Below are 18,981 nucleotides of genomic sequence, written 5' to 3' on the forward strand. Positions count from 1 at the left end.
TGCACTACTTATTTAATTTAACTATTTCATATATATATTTTGGAATCGAGTTTTTTTCTCTATTATGTATTGCACTGTACTGCTGCCGCAATGTTTACAAATTTTGCAATATTAAACCTTATTCGGATTTTGATAGCCCCCGTTAATCACGTTTAAAGCTGTGCCCTGTTGTGGTGAGATCCTTGTATTATTATAGCGACTTAGCAGTTTGAAACCTGTTCAGCTGCTGGATTAGCTTTTGTATTTGATATTTTTGATATTTTCTTGTCAGGCAGATTGAGCAGGTTTTCTGGTTTCTCAGTATTGAGTGGAATAGCACTAAAGAATGCAAACATGTGTTCCAGCCCGAGGTGCTTTTAACTTTGCTGATGTAGTAGATATAAGTAAGTGGCCATGGTGTTAAGACATTGCTGAAGATTTTCTTTAAACTCATCTTGGTACAACTAGAATTAAATAGACAGCAGAGACTCAGCATGAAGTGCTGCTACCAGAAGAAGAATTGCACCATGCCGAACTCCATTGGATTTGGTTCACTGGTGTCTGATTTCTGCTGCATTCGCAGTATAATTTTAGGATCAGATATTAATTTGTTTCCATTTCAAATTATTCTAGCTTATAAATGTGCCTGTTTGAAAACAAAAAGCTCTGCGTTTCACGATGCAGTTACAGTAATTGGCAGCGCGACATTTTGACCATTTATCTTCACTTCCCCCTGCCCAAGAGGCTGAAGCTGAGGTGAGGTATTCCACAGGGAACTAGAGCATGTGGGAGGCTAGTTAAGATTCTCCTCCCCCACACCATCCCCCCTCCATCCACTATTAAATTTTATTAAAATACCAGCGGCCCCGTTACATGTGCTTACCCAGAAATAATTCTGTTGCTGGCTCATATTTCAGAGAAGTGCCCCTCATGCCTCTCCCTCTACATGTCCCCCCCCCCCCCCCAGCAAACCCAGAATATAATTACTGATGTGAAACCAAGCTGTAAATTGATTGATTTGCCTTCATGAATATTTGATAGTGTGAAACACTGTTCATAGCTGTCCCCGGGCTCACTGGGGATATTTTTGCCAATAGACTTTAGAAAAAAATCAAACTTAACTACTACAAATGTACGTACCTGTTGTCTGCTTTGAAGCTATTCTGATATCTTGCCTAATGGCAACAGCTCTTAGCACTGCGATCTTGTGCAGGTGTTGGGAAACCTTCTGTGGCTGGGTTTTGTACAAAACCACCTCAAAATAGTGGGAGAGTCCTAAGGCCAGAGGACACTGCCTCAGAATAGAGGGACGTCCATTTCAGAGATGAGGAGGATTTTCTTTAGCCAGTGGGGGGTGAATTTGTGGAACTTGTTGCCACTGTGGAGGCCCAGTCACTGGCTGTGTTTAAAGCAGAGGTTGATAGACTCTTGATTAGTCAGAGCATGAACGGGTAGGGGAGAAAGCAGGAGATTGGGGCTGAGAGAGAAAATGGATCAGCCATGATGAAATGGTAAAGCCGACTCGATGGGCCAAGTGGCCTCATTTTGCTCATATAACTTATGGTCTTATGGTCTAAAATGGTTTCATCATTTTTCATCCTCAGTGGTTTAGCCCAAAGTTTTGTCCAGGTGCAAGCCAAGCTTAGAATGCCAGCATTTATTCTCAATGTATTCAAGTGCACACATTAAGAAAAACATGACCACAGTTAAAATTTCACTTGGTCACCATTTATCCTGGCACTGTGCTCTCCTGGATAAAAGAAGTCAGTGATTCAACATTTTAAAATGTGAAGTTTGTTCATGTGGGTGCCAGAATGTTGAAGGTAACCTTCAATTTTTGCCTGTTTCCATCAGCCCATGACCAAACGGGACCTGATTCGGGAAGTTTTTCCCCTTCCACAGTGCAAAGGAAAATTTTGTTCCGAGTTTGCATTTTCTGCTTGCACAGCACGGGCACGATGTTCTTCCTTCAGCAGAGGTCAAAGTCAAAACCTCACTCTTTCCAGTATTTCAGATAAATAAATTTGTTAGAAGTGTTTCAGATTTAGATTCTTGTCTGCTCCTTCAGTTCTCCTCCAGTTAGTGGAATGGTGGAGCAGAGAAGAGGGAAGAGTCAGATTAAGTTATTACATGTGTGAATCTCTCTGCATCTGCCAATAGTCTTCAAGGTTAAATGCTTTTGACATCTTCTCTCAAGTGTGCTTGTAAACCAAAATGAAGCCCTTTAACACAATGCCTCAGTAGCAGAGAGGATGAAATTTGGATTAAGAAACTCCGTGTGAAACTACTTCTTTATGGTCTTTAGTATAAAATTCAGTTAAGAATCTAGTTTCTTGCTCCTTTAACTTATCATTGATTTTAGAAGAAATATAACAACAGAGGAGGCCATTCTGCCCTTTGATTCTCTGCCAGCTCTTTAGAAGTTCAGTACAGTTAGTCTGATTAACGTGTTCGTGTTCCCATATTGCTGCCCTCGTTTTTCAGCTGCTGGAGCTGAGTTGCAGATAGATATAGCTGTGTAATGAATTTCAATTTTAATATTGTTTATTTATTCTTATAGTAGGAGCAGCTTCAATAGAGAGGTTACATAAAACTGTTTACGTTGAATGTGGTGTGTATGGAGTAAAGTAGTTTTCCTGTAAGGGGAAGTGTGATAGTTGGGCATGGATTATGTGTGGCATGTTTCAGTTGTGTACGTGTTATTAATGTTCAGCAAAGTAAGATGTTTTCAGTCATTAGTTGAATGTCAGTCAGAAGATGTATGTATTATCTCTCTGTCTCTTTAGAGCAGGGATTGCCAACCTGGGGTCTATGGACCCCTCGATTAATGGTAAGGCTCATTGGCATAATAAAAAGCTGGGAGCCCCTGCTTTAGAACATCAACTGAAATCGGTAACAGTAATATCACGCACACATAACTAAAGCCATATTAGTGCTAATGATAACCATTTTGTACCAAATCACACCCATTGACCAGCACATCCCACAAATAAATACAATATTCTTAAAACAGTATGAATGAATCTATACATTCTGCATGGTTGACAACTGTTGACAGCACAGGATGGGGACAAACCGAATTTACCAACTTGACTTTCATGGGCACCTTTTATTCGTTAAAAATGAAATTGATTGCTAATAATAGTCAAGAATAATGAGGAGACAGAGGACAGATTTTCATTCCAAGTATGGAACTTCAGAATTTGAAATTACCGTATTTCACAAGGAAAGCACACACTGGTGCCCTGGATGTTAATACAGGGTTTTACTTCAATGGGAGCGCTTTCAGATTTACAGGTTACATTCCTTTTCTCTGCTGGATTTCAGTCTGCTGAGGATGAATGCATGTCCCTGTTTATGCTAGCCTTTAATAATAGTTCACATTCATTTGTTCTTTCCAGGTATCCGTCCTCAAATTATGAATGGACCAATGCATCCGCGCCCTCTGGTGGCACTGCTGGATGGCAGAGACTGTACCGTGGAGATGCCAATCCTGAAGGACATGGCAACTGTTGCTTTCTGTGACGCACAATCTACTCAGGAGATTCATGAAAAGGTAGCATTCAGTTTTAACATCAAGTAATGTGGTTCTGATTTTGTCCAGCTCATGTTCTCTCCATTTTCCCGTCTACCCACTGAAGTGGTTTTGTTCTCGCCTTGTTACAAAGCTCTGAAATTCTCCTCTGCTTGGCAGTACTTCTGGATTCCTAAGCAACACACACAAAATGCTGAAGGAACTCAGCAGACCAGGCAAGAGTAAACAGTCCGCACTTCGGGCCGAGACCCTTCTTCGAGACTGCTTTTCCATAGATGCTGCCTGACCTGCTGAGCTCCTCCAGCATTTTGTGGGTGTTGCTTTGAATTTCCAGCATCTGCAGATTTTGTCGTGTTTGTGACTCTTGGATTCTTGTCATAGTTTTCAAATTCTGAGAGCAAATTTAAAAATCCTTAGCCTTTCAACAATATATATTTTTTTAAAAACAAAAACTGGCCTCATTGATGCACAGACGAGTGAAAATCTGTAGATGTTGGAAATCCGAGCAACACAGCATTTGTTGATGATGTAATGCCATGAACTACCTGTACTAACTTTCTACTGATGCATTTTGTTAAGTTTATTAGACCAGGTGATGATACTTATGTGCATATTTACAGCTAACTGCGATATGGATACAATATCCCTTGTTGACTTGCTGTATGCGAGCAGCCTGATCTGACCGTATCTCTCAGTATATCAGTGTATCTGCGACACACTACCCTGTGACAGCTTAAACAACGAATGTGCTCCTTTCCTGGATTGCGAGTGCTGTTGCCGAAGTCAGCGTTTAACGATTCACCCCATATTTTTGCTCGGAAGGTGATGGTGAGCCGCTGGCCTCAGCTGCAGCCGTGGTGAGCTGCCCACCGTGTTGTTACAATAGATCTCCATTAATTTTGCCCTCTGGCTGATACAGAACTGCTGCCTGATGATTCAGCAACCCCAGTTCAATATTGATCTCCGCTTGTGCCTGGGTGGAGTTTGCACATAGAACATAGAAGAGTACATTACAAAATAGACTCTGTGGCCCATAATATTGTGCCAAACTGATTAAATTAATAATCAAATGCCCATTAATGCTTTCTGCCTACACAATGCCCATACCCTTCCATTTCATGCATGTTTATGTGCCTGTATAAAAACCTCTTGATTACTATTGTATTTGCTTCCACCACCACCCAAGGGAGCACATTCCAGGCACCCATCACCCTCTGAGTAGAACAAAAACAATTGGCCCCGCACGTAAGACCATAAGGTATAGGAGCAGAATTAGGCCATTTGGCCCATCGAGCCTGCTCCAGCATTTCATCATGGCTGATCCACTTTGCCCCTCAGCTCCTTTGAACATCTCCTTTGAACTTGCCCCCCTCACCATAAATTCACGTTCCCACTATGACCATGTGGGTCTCCCCAGTTTCCTCACACGTTCCAGAGACTTTCAGGGTATTAGGTTAACTGCCTCTGTTTCGGGGTGAGTAATAGAAACTGGAGGAAGTTGATGAGAAATTGGGGAAAGTAGAATGGATCAAGGCAGCTTCAGTGTAAATAGAGCTTTGATGTCTGACACAAAATCGGTGAGTCAAATGGGCTGTTTCCATGTGGTATCTCTGTAATTTAGATGATGATATTTTCCCATTTGAGGGTGAGGTGTGATTTAATGTATCTAGTTACCTGCTCCTTTTACCCTCTTAGACCGGGGGTTCCTAACCTTGTTTATGCAATGGTGCCTTGCCATTAACTGAGGGGTCTGTGGGACTCAGGTTGGGAACCCCTGCTTTAGACAGTGAGAATGGTTTTACCAGCTGCAGTTATAGAAGCCTTGGTGCAGGATTGCCAAGCTGGGGTCCACGGACCCCCTGCTTAATAGTTTTGGTTCATGGCCTAAAAATAGTTGGGAATCCCTGCCTCATTGCTGCATTACATCTTGTAGAGATGGTACTCAGTGCAGCCTTGGGTCAAAGGAATGAAAACTTAAGGTGGTAAACGGGCTGCCCATTAAACAGGCTACTTTATCCTTGGATTGGGCTTCTTAATTGTTGCTGGAGCAGCACTCTTCCAGGCAAGTCGAGAGTAATCCTTCAATTTCTTGAATTGAGTTTTGTGAAATCAGGAACTGAGTCGTTTGATAACTTGGCTCTGATCTGCTCTTTTATTGGCCCGGTTAAGCTTCTATTTCACGGTAGCCACCAGGGCATTAATCATGGTGGATTTGACAGTGCCACTGAATATCAAGGGGAAGTGGTCAAACTCACTCTGAAAATGGTCACTGTCAAATGTCGGTGCGATTGTTAATTGTCGCTGACCAGTAACTGTTGACTGATCTGAGAAACTAGCAATGGATTTAAACACAGTGGAATTGGCAGTAGGCATCCCCACTTCTTTCTTAAAGTGGAAGAAAAGTCATTCATAAGATGAGGGAAGGTTATTCCTGAACCTGGCTTGGTCTAAGATGGTTGAGTGCCTGGCGTTTTCTTGATGAATTCCCTAAAATGTTGCTTTAAGCGGAGATTATTGTCTTTGTATCATCTTTCTATCTCGAAGTATGACACCTCCAAAGGAGAAGTTACTCTTACTTCAGAGTGGTTTTTATTTTGCTAGGTTATATTCTGTCAGTAGTTAAGGGAAATTCCTGTCATTTCATCTCCAGAACTCAGCTTTTTTGTCCGAAGTTGTAATGAGGTTTGGAGTCAAATGTATCTGACAAAACTAAATCTTAGAATCACTGTGCATGTTATTGGTGAGTAGAACACCTTTTAGAGGCACTGGAGCAGATTGGCTAAAGTAGCTGTGAACTCCGAAGCATCCCGTGGGTTTCACCGAGCTTTCGCTGTACTCAATATCTTCTGCAGTTATTTGATACCCTGAGGAGATAATTGAATTTGATGAAGATTGGCTTCTGTGATACTGGCCACTCAAGGACGGCCATGGTGACACTTCTGGCCAATGACAAGTGCAGATGACTGAACACTGTTGCCTTTAACATTAAACTAGGCTCTGCCATTGTTGAAGATGCTCAGTTGCAAAAAAAGAGTCTGTGAACCCTTTGCAATTACCTGTTTGCTTTGCAGTAATTACTCATAAAATGTGGCCTGATCTTCATCTAAGTCACGATAACAGACGAACACAATGTGCCTAACGTAATTGATTGATTGATGGATGGTATCCGTCTGTCTCGACGGGCAATAGAATGTGCGCTATGGGTGGCACAATCCTATGCGGTAGGTATGGAGATCCTGGGATGCCCAGGCGTCAAGATCCCCCTCTGGGCTTCACCAGTGTAGCCCAAAGGAAAGTGAAACAATACATTTAGCACCAGCTTGGCTGCAGGAACTGCCGGGAGGATGTTCAGTGACGTCCGGCCATCTTAGGGGCTCCACTCCAGATATTCTGTCTGGGTTTACTCCCGTATCCTTTGACTCTCCTGAAGCTGCCAACGAGGCAGTGGGGCTCATCACCCATAGCTTGGGATCTGGTTCACGAGCAGCCGGGCATGTTCACATGCTGATGGGCCTGAACGCTACATATTCAGGGGCCAGACCTCCTCCCCATCCTCTGAGGTTCAGCCCAAGTACAAAAGCCTGACTTGGAGTCTTTTTCCAGGTGTCACCAGTGAGGAGGCACTACATGAGGCTTGCTGTTGGAGAGACTCTGTATCGACAGGGAAGACTTATGCATTCAGCTCTTCTTTTCCTGAGACTGCTAGCTGGCAGTGGAAGCTGAAAGTGAGAGCGACAAGCACTACCCACTACACTACCACACCAGACGCGTCACAACAGCCACTTGACACACTGATAAATTGGCCAGGAAATGAACCCGGGCCTCCCAGGTGGCAGGCGAGTAGCCTAAAGTAATAACACACAAACAATTGTACTTCTTCTCATCGATACTGAATACACCATTTAAGCAATCACAGATTTGGTTCAAAGAAGTACATGAACCTCTCGGGTAATGCCTTCTACAAAAGCGATTTGGTGTTCCAATCGATAATTGCTGAAGGAGGTGAAAAAGAACCCAAGGGTATTAGCAAAAAGACCTGCAGAAATCTCTAAAACTTGCTAAAGTCTCTATTCTTGTGTCCGCTATAAGAAAAACACTGAACAAGAATGGTGTTCATGGAGGGACACCAAAAAGAAAATCACCATTCTCCAGGAAAAAACATTGCTGCACATCTCAAGTTTGCAAAGACCAACTGGATGTTCCACAGCACTTCTGGGACATTGTTCTGAGGACAGATGAGACAAAAGTTGAACATTTTGGCAGAAATGCACACTGCTATGTTTGGAGGTAAAAAGGGAATCAGAGTTCGAATCAGAATCAGGCTTATTATCACTGGCATGTGACGTGAAATTTGTTAACTCAGCTGCAGCAGTTCAATGCAATACATGATCCAGCAGAGAGAGAGAAAAAAATAAATAAAGTAATAATAACAATAAATAAACAAGTAAATCAATTACATACGCAAACCTGAGGAAATCTGCAGATGTTGGAAATTCAAGCAACACACACAAAAAGATGGTGGAACGCAGCAGGCCAGGCAGCATCTATAGAAAGAAGTACAGTTGACATTTCGGGCCGAGAGGTCTTGGCCCGAAATGTCAACTGTACTTCTTTTTATAGATGCTGCCTGGCCTGCTGCATTCAAATCAATTATGTGTATTGAATAGATTTTTTTAAAACATGCTAAAACAGAAATACTGTATATTAAAAAAAAAGTGAGGTAGTGTCCAAGGGTTCAATGTCTATTTAGGAATCGGATGGCAGAGGGGAAGAAGCTGTTCCTGAATCGCTGAGCATGTGCCTACAGGCTTCTGTACCTCCTACCTGATGGTAACAATGAGAAAAGGGCATGCCCTGGGTGCTGGACATCCTTAATAATGGACACTGCCTTTCTGAGATACCGCCCCATGAAAATGTCCTGGGTACTTTGTAGGCTAGTACCCAAGATGGAGCTGACTAGATTTACAACCTTCTGCAGCTTCTTTCGGTCCTGTGGAGTAACCCCTCCATACCAGACAGTGATGCAGCTTGTCAGACTGCTGTCCACTGTACAACTATAGAAGTTTTTGAGTGTATTTGTTGACATACCAAATCTCTTCAAACTCCTAATAAAGTACAGTGGCTGTCTTCCCTTCTATATGACTACATCGATATGTTGGGATCAGGTTAGATCCTCAGAGATCTTGGTACATGTGGTAAACTATGTATACCTGTCTGGACACGCCCCTCTGCTGGCTGATCCTGTGGCTCCTCCCACAGACCCCTGTATAAAGGTGATTGGAGGCACTGCTCCTCCCTCAGTCTCCAAGATGTTGTGGTCTCTTTTGCTGCTAATAAAAGCCTATTGTTTGCCTCCCGTCTCTAAGAGTTATTGATGGTGCATCAGTACACAGGAACTTGAAGCTGCTCACTCTCTCCACTTCTGATCCCTCTATGAGGATTGGTATGTGTTCCTTCGTATTACCCTTCCTGAAGTCCACAGTCAGCTCTTTCATCTTACGTTGAGTGCCAGGTTGTTGCTGCAACACCACTCCACTAGTTGGCATATCTCACTCCTGTACACCCTCTTGTCACCACCTAAGATTCCACCAACAATAGTTGTATCATCAGCAAATTTATAGATGGTATTTGAGCTATGCCTAGCCTCACAGTCATTTGTATATATAGAGTAGAGCAGTGGGCTAAGCACACACCCCTGAGGTGCACCATTGTTGATCATCAGCGAGGAGGTTACATTATCACCAATCTGCACAGATTGTGGCCTTCCGGTTAGGAAGTCGAGGATCTAATTACAGAGGGAGGTACAGAGGCCCAGGTTCTGCAACTTCTCAGTGTGGGAATGATGGTATTAAATGCTGAGCTATAGTCAATGAACAGCATCCTGACATAGGACACTGCACACCAACACCAAAACCTCATCCCAATTATGAAGCACGATGGATCACGGTTTGGGGCCTCAGAGCCTGGACAGCTTGCGATCGTTGAAGGTGCAAAGAATTCAAAATTGTATCAAGATGTGTTCCAGGAGAATGTCAAGGTAGTGGTCCATCACCTAAAGCTTAATAGAAGTTGGATATTGCAACAAGACAATGGTCCAAAACACCAAGAGTAAATCAACAACAGAATGGCTTAAAAAGAAGAAAATTTGGGTTTTGGAATGGCCAAGTCAGAATCCAGGCCTTATCCCAATTGAGATGCTGTGGCATGACCTGAAGAGGGCTGTTCATGCAAGAAATTCTAGTAATATTGATGAACTGAAACATAGAGGAATGGTCTAAAATTCCTCCTCACTGTTGTGCAAGTCTGATCAGCAGCTACAGGAAATGTTTGGTGGAGGTTGTTGCTGCTTAAGGAGGTTCTACCAGTTATTAAATACAAGGGTTCACATACTTTTTCCAGCCTGGACTGTGGATGGTTAAATAAAGTGTTCAGTAAAGACATGAAAAGTACAATTGTTCGTGTGTTAGTATTGTGTTTGTCTATTATTGTGACTTAGATGAAAATCAGACCACATTTTATGAGTAATTAATGCAGTAAACCAGGTAATTTCAAAGGGTTCACAAACTTTTCTTGCAACTGTAAAGATGTCTGCAGTTCCCTCATCTCTTTTGTCCATCACTATTTGACACTGAGTGCTTTGAGCTGGTCCATTAGCTGTGAGGTTACTTGTGTCAATCTCAGCCATGTTACTTTTGCACACAAATATCTACATATTACCTCAGTTTCTCTAGGTTGGCACTTCAATTTTGTACCTAGTACTATCCCTGGGATGTTGTTTTGCATTATTTCTAATCTTCATCATAAGGAGAGCACTGAAAAAAAATTAGCAGATCAGACAGTTTGTGTGTGGTGAGAGTAACAGGCAACATGTTAGGTCAGTGATCCCTCTTGATGCCCTGGAATATCATCTAGATTTCTCACTACACTTGATGAGTGTTGCTGGCATTCTGTGGTTTTAACATAGAACATAGAAAATAGAACATTACAGCACAATACAGGCCCTTCGGCCCACAATGTTGTACCTATCTTTTAATCTACTCTAGGATCAATCTAATACTTCCCTCCTACATAATCCTCAATTTTTCTATCATCCGTGTACCTACCTAAGTTTCTTAAATGCCTCTAATGTACCTGCCTCTACCACCATCTCTGGCAGTGTACTTCACACACCCACCATTCCCTGTGTAAAAAAAAAACTTACCACTGACAACCCCCTATACTTTCCTCCAACCACCTTAAAATTATGCTCCCTCATATTAGCTATTTCTGCTCTGGGAAAAAGTCTCTGGCTATCCACTGGATATTTACCTCTTATCATCATGTGCACCTCTATCCAGGGGTTTCAGATTCCCAAAATCTTACATTCTTTGCTTCACTTTGGCGAGCATGCAGGAGGGTTTCACAAAAATTATTCCCACGATGAGGAATGTGGTTAGACTGGAGAAAGTGCGATACTCCTTGGAACAGAGGAGTTTGTGCCATGATCTTAAAGTCATTAAAGTACAGACAGTAGATACAGTGAAACGATTCTCATTTGCGAAGGAGTCAAGAACTGGGGGGGGGGGGGGGGGTGAGGAGGGGGCAAGGAGAGTGGCCAACTCAAGATTTAGAAGTGACATGAGGAAAGTAGTTTTTTATAGGATTTGTTATGGGTCTGGAATGTGCTGCGGAGCAGTGATGTAGATTCAGTTGTAGCATACAAAAGGGAGTGGGATAAATATCAGAGGAGAAAGGATTTGCAAAAATGTGGGGAGGGAGAGAAGTGAGCTGGTTACACATTGAGCTAGTCTAAATTTGATGATCTGAAAAGGCCTGTTCATGTGATTGTTGGTTATGGAGCCATGTGGCTACAGACCATGTGGTGGAAAGGAATTCTGCTACTGCGAAGTCCCACAGGGCCTCGTGAATGGTCACCTTTTGAGCTGCTGGATGGATCTGCTTTGAATCTGTACCATGTGGTACTTTGGTAGACTCACGCAATAATAGGAGGGGGAGTCCTCAGTGTGAAGGTAGGACAATATCTTCACAAGGACTGTGAAGATGATCAGCCCTGCCAGTGCTGTCATGGATAAGTATAGCTATAATGAGCAAGTTGATAGAGAAGTGTTTTCACTGGAGCCATTACTCTTGCCAACTGCAAGTACATTGAGCTAGTCTAAATTTGATGATCTGAAAAGGCCTGTTCCTGTGATTGTTGGTTATGGAGCCATGTGGCTACAGACCATGTGGTGGAAAGGAATTCTGCTACTGTGAAGTCCCACAGGGCCTCACGAATGGTCACCTTTTGACACAATGTCACAGATGGAAAATTTCACAAGACACTGGGAAGGTTGGGCAGGTCTTGGCACACCACAGGCAGTTCTGAGAAGTGACTTCACATATGTAATATACACAAGTTAATGAAAAATAGAAAGATTGCGTTAAGCGAAAACTGAAGATATCGCTCGTGCATTGAAAGAGTGGATTGGTCAGCGTCAGAGTGAACATATGCTGTTGAACGATATGCTGATCATAAAACAAGCAAAGATATATCACAACCCCGAACTGAAAATTGAAGGTAGCTGTAAATATTCAGCAGGCTGGTGGCAGAAATTTAAGAAAAGGCGCAGCATTAATTTTTTTTAAAGATTTGTGGTGATAAAGCATCAGCTGATGATGAAGCAACAGAAAGTGTCATTGAAGAGTTTGCCAAGATTGTCACTGATGAAAATCTAACACCAGAACAAGTCTACACCGTTGATTGTTTTTATACTATACATAAAACCTTTAAAAAATGTGAAATACAAATACAGTGTATGGTAACCTTTTAATCAAAACACGACATTGTAGGTGGAGACGGAAAGTCTGCATTTATTTGTTGTTGTTCAACAGCTGATTCAGGTATTTTCCTGATGCTTCTGAGCTGCTTTTGTTACACATTCTATCTTCATTATTTTAATGTTATGTAGTAATTTTTACTGTTAAGTGCATATGTAATGTGTGATGAACAAGTGTAAAACAAAGAAAGTTTACCGGTGGTACATAAATTCAGAGTTGGAAACAGTGGTGATCCCAACCAACTATCTCTATTATTCAAAATACAAAAAACTTCTGGCCCCAAGCATTTCAGATAAGGGGTGCTCAACCTGTATTTCTAGTAATTTGATTTAAGAACCTAATTAGATTCAGGAAAGTAGATACTGCACTGTGATAAAAATATTTCTTGTCAGAATTTGATAAATTATAATTAGTTCATGTAGATGAAGGTCTCTGACTTTCAGTTGGTTGAAAATAATAACAAGCTTTCCTTATGTTTTTTACACCACTTCTACACAAAATTTAATGTGATTCAAAAGAAATCTGTCATGTAGATAGAGGCATGTATTTTGGCAAAATTTAAAAGCATTGGCCTAGAGATTTTTTGGGTGTACAAACAATGTTGGCAATCTACTTGATGGTGTCGCAAAAAGCTGTTTAAAGAAATAGTGAAATTCATTAGCGTTAATTCCAAAAGCACGTAGGTGGGCTCAGTTATTTATTTATTTAGCGATACTGTGCAGAATAAACCCTTCCATCCCTTGGAGCTGCACTGCCCAGCCAGCCCCTACGATCCCACTTTCATCCTAATCGAATCACGGCACAATTTACAAGGACCAGTTAACCTACCTGGTATGTCTTTGGACTGTGGGAGGAAACTGGAGAACACCCACACATTCCACAGGGGAAGATGTACAGACTCCTTACAGAGGTTGCTGGGATTGAAGTCTGGACTCTGACTCTCCGAGCTGTGGCAGCATCATGTTAATCTCTAAGATTCCATGGCATTACTCCATATCAGGGAGAGCAGATGCTAGTGATCGATTTCCTCTATTGGTTTCATCCTTCCTAATCACTCTGACCTCAGGAAGTATCCCCTCAGAGGGTCTCACCACAGTGCACCTTGCTCTTGCAGCTGGTGGGAGCAGCTGGCTGGAGAATGAATGTCTGCTACAATGATAGGAGATGGGTGGTGGGACGGACTTAGCAGGCCACCTCTTTGGTTAGGTTTCTTTTTCATGATGTTTAGTCTCATTGCAGGTATAATTAGCAATCTCTCTTTTTGCTAGTTTTCTCTTAATTCTGGCCGCTTAATTTTGAGAGAGATTTGCTTGAAAACCGTTGGAGGTGTGTGTGGTGATTGGGATTCTGGTTTGCATCAGACAACATAGTTATTGGGCAGTGAGTTACGCAGCAGTCTACTTATTGCCGCTTACTAACAAATGTACCCGACCTTTTAACTAACATTTTTCAAAGCAGTTATTATTTTCTTGCCAGTCATAGTTCGGAACAATCTCACCAGTAATGACTCTTGGGCTGTTCATGACCGTTGTTATTTTTGACTAAAACAGGGTCAACAAATTTTTCACAATAAGATGTCCGCTCAACTGGGATGGAATCATTCAGAAATGCACAGAATGTTGAATGATATTTTGTGAACTTATTTTTTGTCTCACCAAATGGATTCTTTACTGGGAATGGGGCTTTGTGCAAGTTAATTTCTAGGCTTCTAAGTGCTGAATAGTTTGAGCTATTGAAAATAAAAACTAAACTTAAGTTGCTGCAAATCTGAAACAAAAACAGAAAATGTTAGGAACTTTCTGCAGACGCAGCAGCGTCTGTGGAACAAGAAGCACTTATGCTTCAAGTCCTAGACCTTTCAACCTAGTACGTTAGCTGTTTCTCTTTCCACAGGCATTTTCTGTGTCCATTAGAGTCTGAGCCTCCACTGGTTAACTGATATTTTGCTTCGTAAAGTTGGCTCAAAATAAATCGCTGGAATGTGTTTAACTTTCTGCTGATGGAAGGAAATATTGGCTTGCTGTAGTAGCTTTGACGCAGGAAATAAGTTTGTAAGGAGCTGCCAATGCATAGGCACCTGAAATCAAAAACTAATTTTTCAAGAGTGAAACAAGGTATCTAACATTTCTAGGCCATTTTTGTATTTCTCTGTAAATTGAACTGACCGCTCCCCGGCTATAATCACTCTCACAGCCCCAAGGCATTGTCGTCATTCTTCAATTGGCCTTCCTTTCGCACCACTGCTGTGGAGTCGAGACTATATCGTGTTATGGTGTGGCCATAGCAGTGTCTGGCAGATAACACCAGAGCTTCTCCTCCAACCTTCCTGAAATTGCTCACTTTATGCACCCATTTCCAAAATCTGCCTGCTTTGGGCCTCCGCCTCCACGGCTCTCATCCAGCTCCAGTTCCAGAACCCATCACGACCATCTCCATTTCCCAACTTCACATTCTCAAATCTGCCTGTCACCCTTAGTCAGCTGCACGGCGCACCCAAGTACACAGCTATAATTTCTGATCGAAGTACCTACATCTTTGGGTATGCCCCCTCGCAATCCCTCCTGAAGCTACTGATGGCAGCACCCGTTCAAGTTGTATGTCTTGGGTACAATGGGCTTAGCAATGCCAAAGCAGTCACTTGCCTTCATTGTGCTCATCTAACAATCTAGGATTTCTGTGCATAAACGATTATTTGTTTGAAATGTACCACTTGGTTTTCAAACCAGCCATTTGATTAATGTATTAAAAAGATGCAGGTACCGGAAATCCAAAACAAAAGAATGAAAGTGTAGAGAGGTTCTGGTACAATTTTATAAAGCATTGACTGGGCCACAGAGAGGACTGTATGCAGTTCTGGTCACCACACAATAGGAAGGAGACAGGGAAAACACTGCCTGGGTTAGGGTGCATCAGTTATAAAGAGAGATTGAGTTTGCTGTTTGCTTAGAGAGGGGAACATTAATGAGGTACACAAGATGGAGGGGCAGAGACAGGGTAGTTAGTAAAAGCTTTCTTGCCATTGCGGAGGTATCTAAAACCCAGGGGGACAAAAGTTTAAGATCAGGAGTTTAGAAAGGGGTCTGAGGAAAATCTTTTTCACCTGAGGAATGTTGGATCTGAACAGCTCTGTCCTTAGGTGGAAGAGGCAGAACCTTTCACTCGCCATGGTACAAAGAAGACTGTGGGCCAGGTGCTGGTAAATGGAATTATTCTGGATATTTAGTGATCAGGTGGGCCGATGAGTCTACTTCTGTTATATACGGTGTATTATGTCTTTCCAGTGAGCTAATACAAAGCTAAGTACTCTTATTTCTGAACCTTCCTATTTTAACCAACATACAGTAGTGAGCAAAAGTCTTGGACACCCTATATGGGCCTAAGACTTTTGCACAGTACTGTACGCACAACAACTGAAAAGCAGACAATGCTAAGAACCCTCAGCCGGTTGAAGCATCTGTGGACAGAGGAGTAGAGTTCATGTTTCATATCAGAACACTTCGTCATCACTCTCTTCAGAAGTCCGGGATGAAATTCTTAATCGCTTGTCATTCGCCTCTGGCACTGGCCCCACCGGGCTTGAAATAGTTCCTGCCATCTGGATGGAGCATTTGGCGGTGTGTGCAGCCTGGGCGCAGAAAAACTTCGCCCGTGATAGTTAGCATCGGAGGGAAGAAATGACGTCTTTAAATTTAAAGTGATGCTCATGGTGGACCTGTGGCACTCGTTCATCCGTCGGTGGAGAAACTGCACGCCAGGGAGGTAGTTTCTGAAGTGCGCAAAGGAAAGAAATGACTGCGGAAGTGAAACAGCTGTGAAGTTAGTGTCACTGCATAGTATTCCTGCTGAAAGGTGTATCATGCAGCTTCCTCTCAGACTGTCAGAGCAGATGAGGCTGGTGGAAAGCAAGTTCTATGTGGTGACGTGAGCGAGGTTATTCTGCCAGGAGCAGATCACCGTCCACTTACTGCGCTATAAATTATTTTGTTTAATAAGGAATGCATTAGGCTGGATTAAGATCCTGATCTCTTCACACCTAGGATGTTGGGCTTATTCTATTTTCCTGGGGCCACCCTATGCTTTTGGCCAGGTTGTAACCATCTCGTGGCACATTTCCATGAAACGCACCGAGAATACTTCTGACTGAATTTTGTTCAGATACGCCCTGCAGCCTCATGACAAATCACAGAGGCTGGGATTGACTGCCATCTGATTTTACTCTCGAAACCTCACTTCTTCCACTGCCTGTGCCCTGACCCTGGCCTTTAACTAAGAAATAAATCAGTTTTGTAAATCCCATGAAGACCACCTTTCTTCTAAAGCAGGGGTTGCCAACCTGGAGTCCACGTAACCTTCGGCTAATGGTAGGGGTCCATGGAATAAAAAAGTGATCAAAAGTGAGCTTGTTATTGAAAAGATTCCTAGTCTGGGGCAAATGAATTTCGATGCAGAAAACTTCAGACGCACTGAAGTGAGCCATTCAGCACAAGTGTGCAAGCATTTTGTAGCAATTATCTCTCCTGCTGCTTCTAGAAAGGCTTGCAAAAATTTATTTTTTAAGCATATGCCCAAATCCCTTTGGAAATGTCCGGCAAAACTGTTGATGAAACAGATTTAATTAATTACAGGGGCAAACAAATTGTTGTGTAAAATTATTTCATATCTCCCTTACGATTCTGATTTTCTTAAATTTCCGTCTCTTGGTTACTGATCTTACTGCCCGTGGAAGCATCTTGTTCCTTCTCTGTTAGAACCAGTTACTGCCCATAACTTCCTCTCCATCTTCTGTGATTGAAGGCGAGTGATCCTAGCTCCCTGTGTTTTCCCACTTAATTGGCCCTTCTCCTTGCCATTCAACTCCCACATTAAGAACTGAACACAGTTTTGCTGCTCAGGCCTAACCAGAGTTAAAATGTTAACGCTCAGTATAACTTCTTTGTTTTTGTATTCTGTGCCTCTTTAGAAGAAACCTAATGCTCATTCCAAACAGTTCCATCAAACTGTTTGCCATGTTCAAAGGTTCTTTTTTGTGAACTGCTAGTTCTCCCTGATCGTGCATGGCTTTTAAAAAGTTGACTGTATAATTTATATACTGTATCCTTTCCACATTTTCCTTTTAACACGCATGTCTACATACCTCTCTAGTGAAATGGCAAGTGAAATTTAGTTTGAACTAAATTCGTGTTTGAATTCCAGAAACTGCTGCTATCCTCCTTCCTTGATTTCTTTGGGTCATAGTTTAGAAAACATTATTTTCTTCCCTACATTCCAGCATCCAGTTTTAAAGGCACTGATTGCCCTCTCTGAAACTGCACTCATTTCTAGTTGCGCCAGTTATGATAGAGACTAAGGATTTTTTCTCTAGTAGACAAACCTCACACATCTGTTCTGTTTAATGAGCAGATTACTAAGAAGATAGTAAAGTGCGTGGTATTATTTTGTTATTTTCAGGTTTTTAAGCTCCGTAATCACAGTATTCATTTCCTGCTCTTGCCCAAAGGCAATTTTTAATAAATCTGATTCATAGTTTGTAACTTGAGTCACAGCATGTTTACTCCTTAGTTAATTGAAGTTTGGGAGAAGGAAAATGTTGTGGTTTCATTTCGGTGAGGTAAATACAGTGTTTGTGTTTGACTCAGGACTCAGATATTATGCATTTCAAGTCACTCTGCGGCTTGTGTAGTACCAACTTTTATGATGAGGATAGATAAGCTATCCTGCTGAAGCCCTAGAAAGACTGCTTACTTAATGAATGTCCTCCATCTCTGTCGGTATAGAAATATTCTTCATTGCTGTTTCCATAACAACTGCTTTTTGACCAGTCAGGGTTGTTAGCCCTGAGCTGAACCCCCAAACCTGGAGGACTGGTGGGCCACTCTTAGTCTGGCCTCTGCCCTTTGACCTGTTTAGCATGGGTGACCCTACCAAGAGCCAAAGCACAAGACCCTGACTCCAGCCAATATACCTCTCCAGGTCTTTGAGGCACGCAGGCCTCCAAACCCAACAACAAGTTGTGGTCCTCTTGGAGGTAAAAACACTGCAGCCTATCACAATTTGTGAACAACAGTGTTTCAACAAGGCGTTGCAGAACAAATAATTTCAGCCAGGTTTTCTGTTACTTTCATATGAGCTGTAACCACATGGAGGAATTCTGCAAACTGTTAGTAGCACAAGTATCACTCCGTTTTCATGAACAATTAGTGTTGTGTAATAAGTGCCGACTAATTTCTCTATAACATCAAACTTTAGAATATCTTGTACTTTCTGTGGCTGCCCTGAAGTTAAATCACCATAGATTCATTATTCAGCAATGCACGCAAAATACTGGAGGAACTCAGCAGGCCAGGCAGCATCTGTGGAAATGAACCGATAGTCGTCATTTCAGTTGAGATCTTTCTTCAGGACTGAGAAGGAAGGGGGAAGATGCCAGAATAAAAGGCTGGAGGGAGGAGAAGGAGGTTAGCTGGTGAAACCTGGTGGGTAGGAAAGGTCAAGGGCTGGAGAAGAAAGAATCTGATAGGAGAGGAGAGAGGACTACAGGAGAAAGGGAATGAAGAGGGTACCCAGGGTGAAGTAATAGGCAGGTGAGAAGAGGTAAATGTCAGGGGGGGATTGAGGGGTGGAATTTATACCATTGGGTTGCTGGCTACCCA

General features: G+C 42.3%; 1 protein-coding gene across 9 annotated transcripts in view; it reads left to right on the forward strand.

Annotated features, from left to right (window-relative positions):
- The window catches only part of LOC140715429 (C-terminal-binding protein 2), a 309,864-nt gene that overhangs the window by 223,750 nt on the left and 67,133 nt on the right, over window positions 1-18,981 (forward strand). For all 9 annotated transcript variants that reach the window (XR_012096134.1, XM_073027606.1, XM_073027609.1 and 6 more), the window contains one exon: window positions 3,381-3,535. Coding sequence is in view for 8 of the 9 variants with exons in the window: in XM_073027606.1 (XP_072883707.1) it covers window positions 3,381-3,535 (155 nt within the window). In the remaining variant the exon portion in view is untranslated. The remainder of the gene's footprint in view (window positions 1-3,380; window positions 3,536-18,981) is intronic.

Source organism: Hemitrygon akajei, chromosome 23 (genome assembly GCF_048418815.1).
Source record: "Hemitrygon akajei chromosome 23, sHemAka1.3, whole genome shotgun sequence".
Lineage (NCBI taxonomy): Eukaryota > Metazoa > Chordata > Chondrichthyes > Myliobatiformes > Dasyatidae > Hemitrygon > Hemitrygon akajei.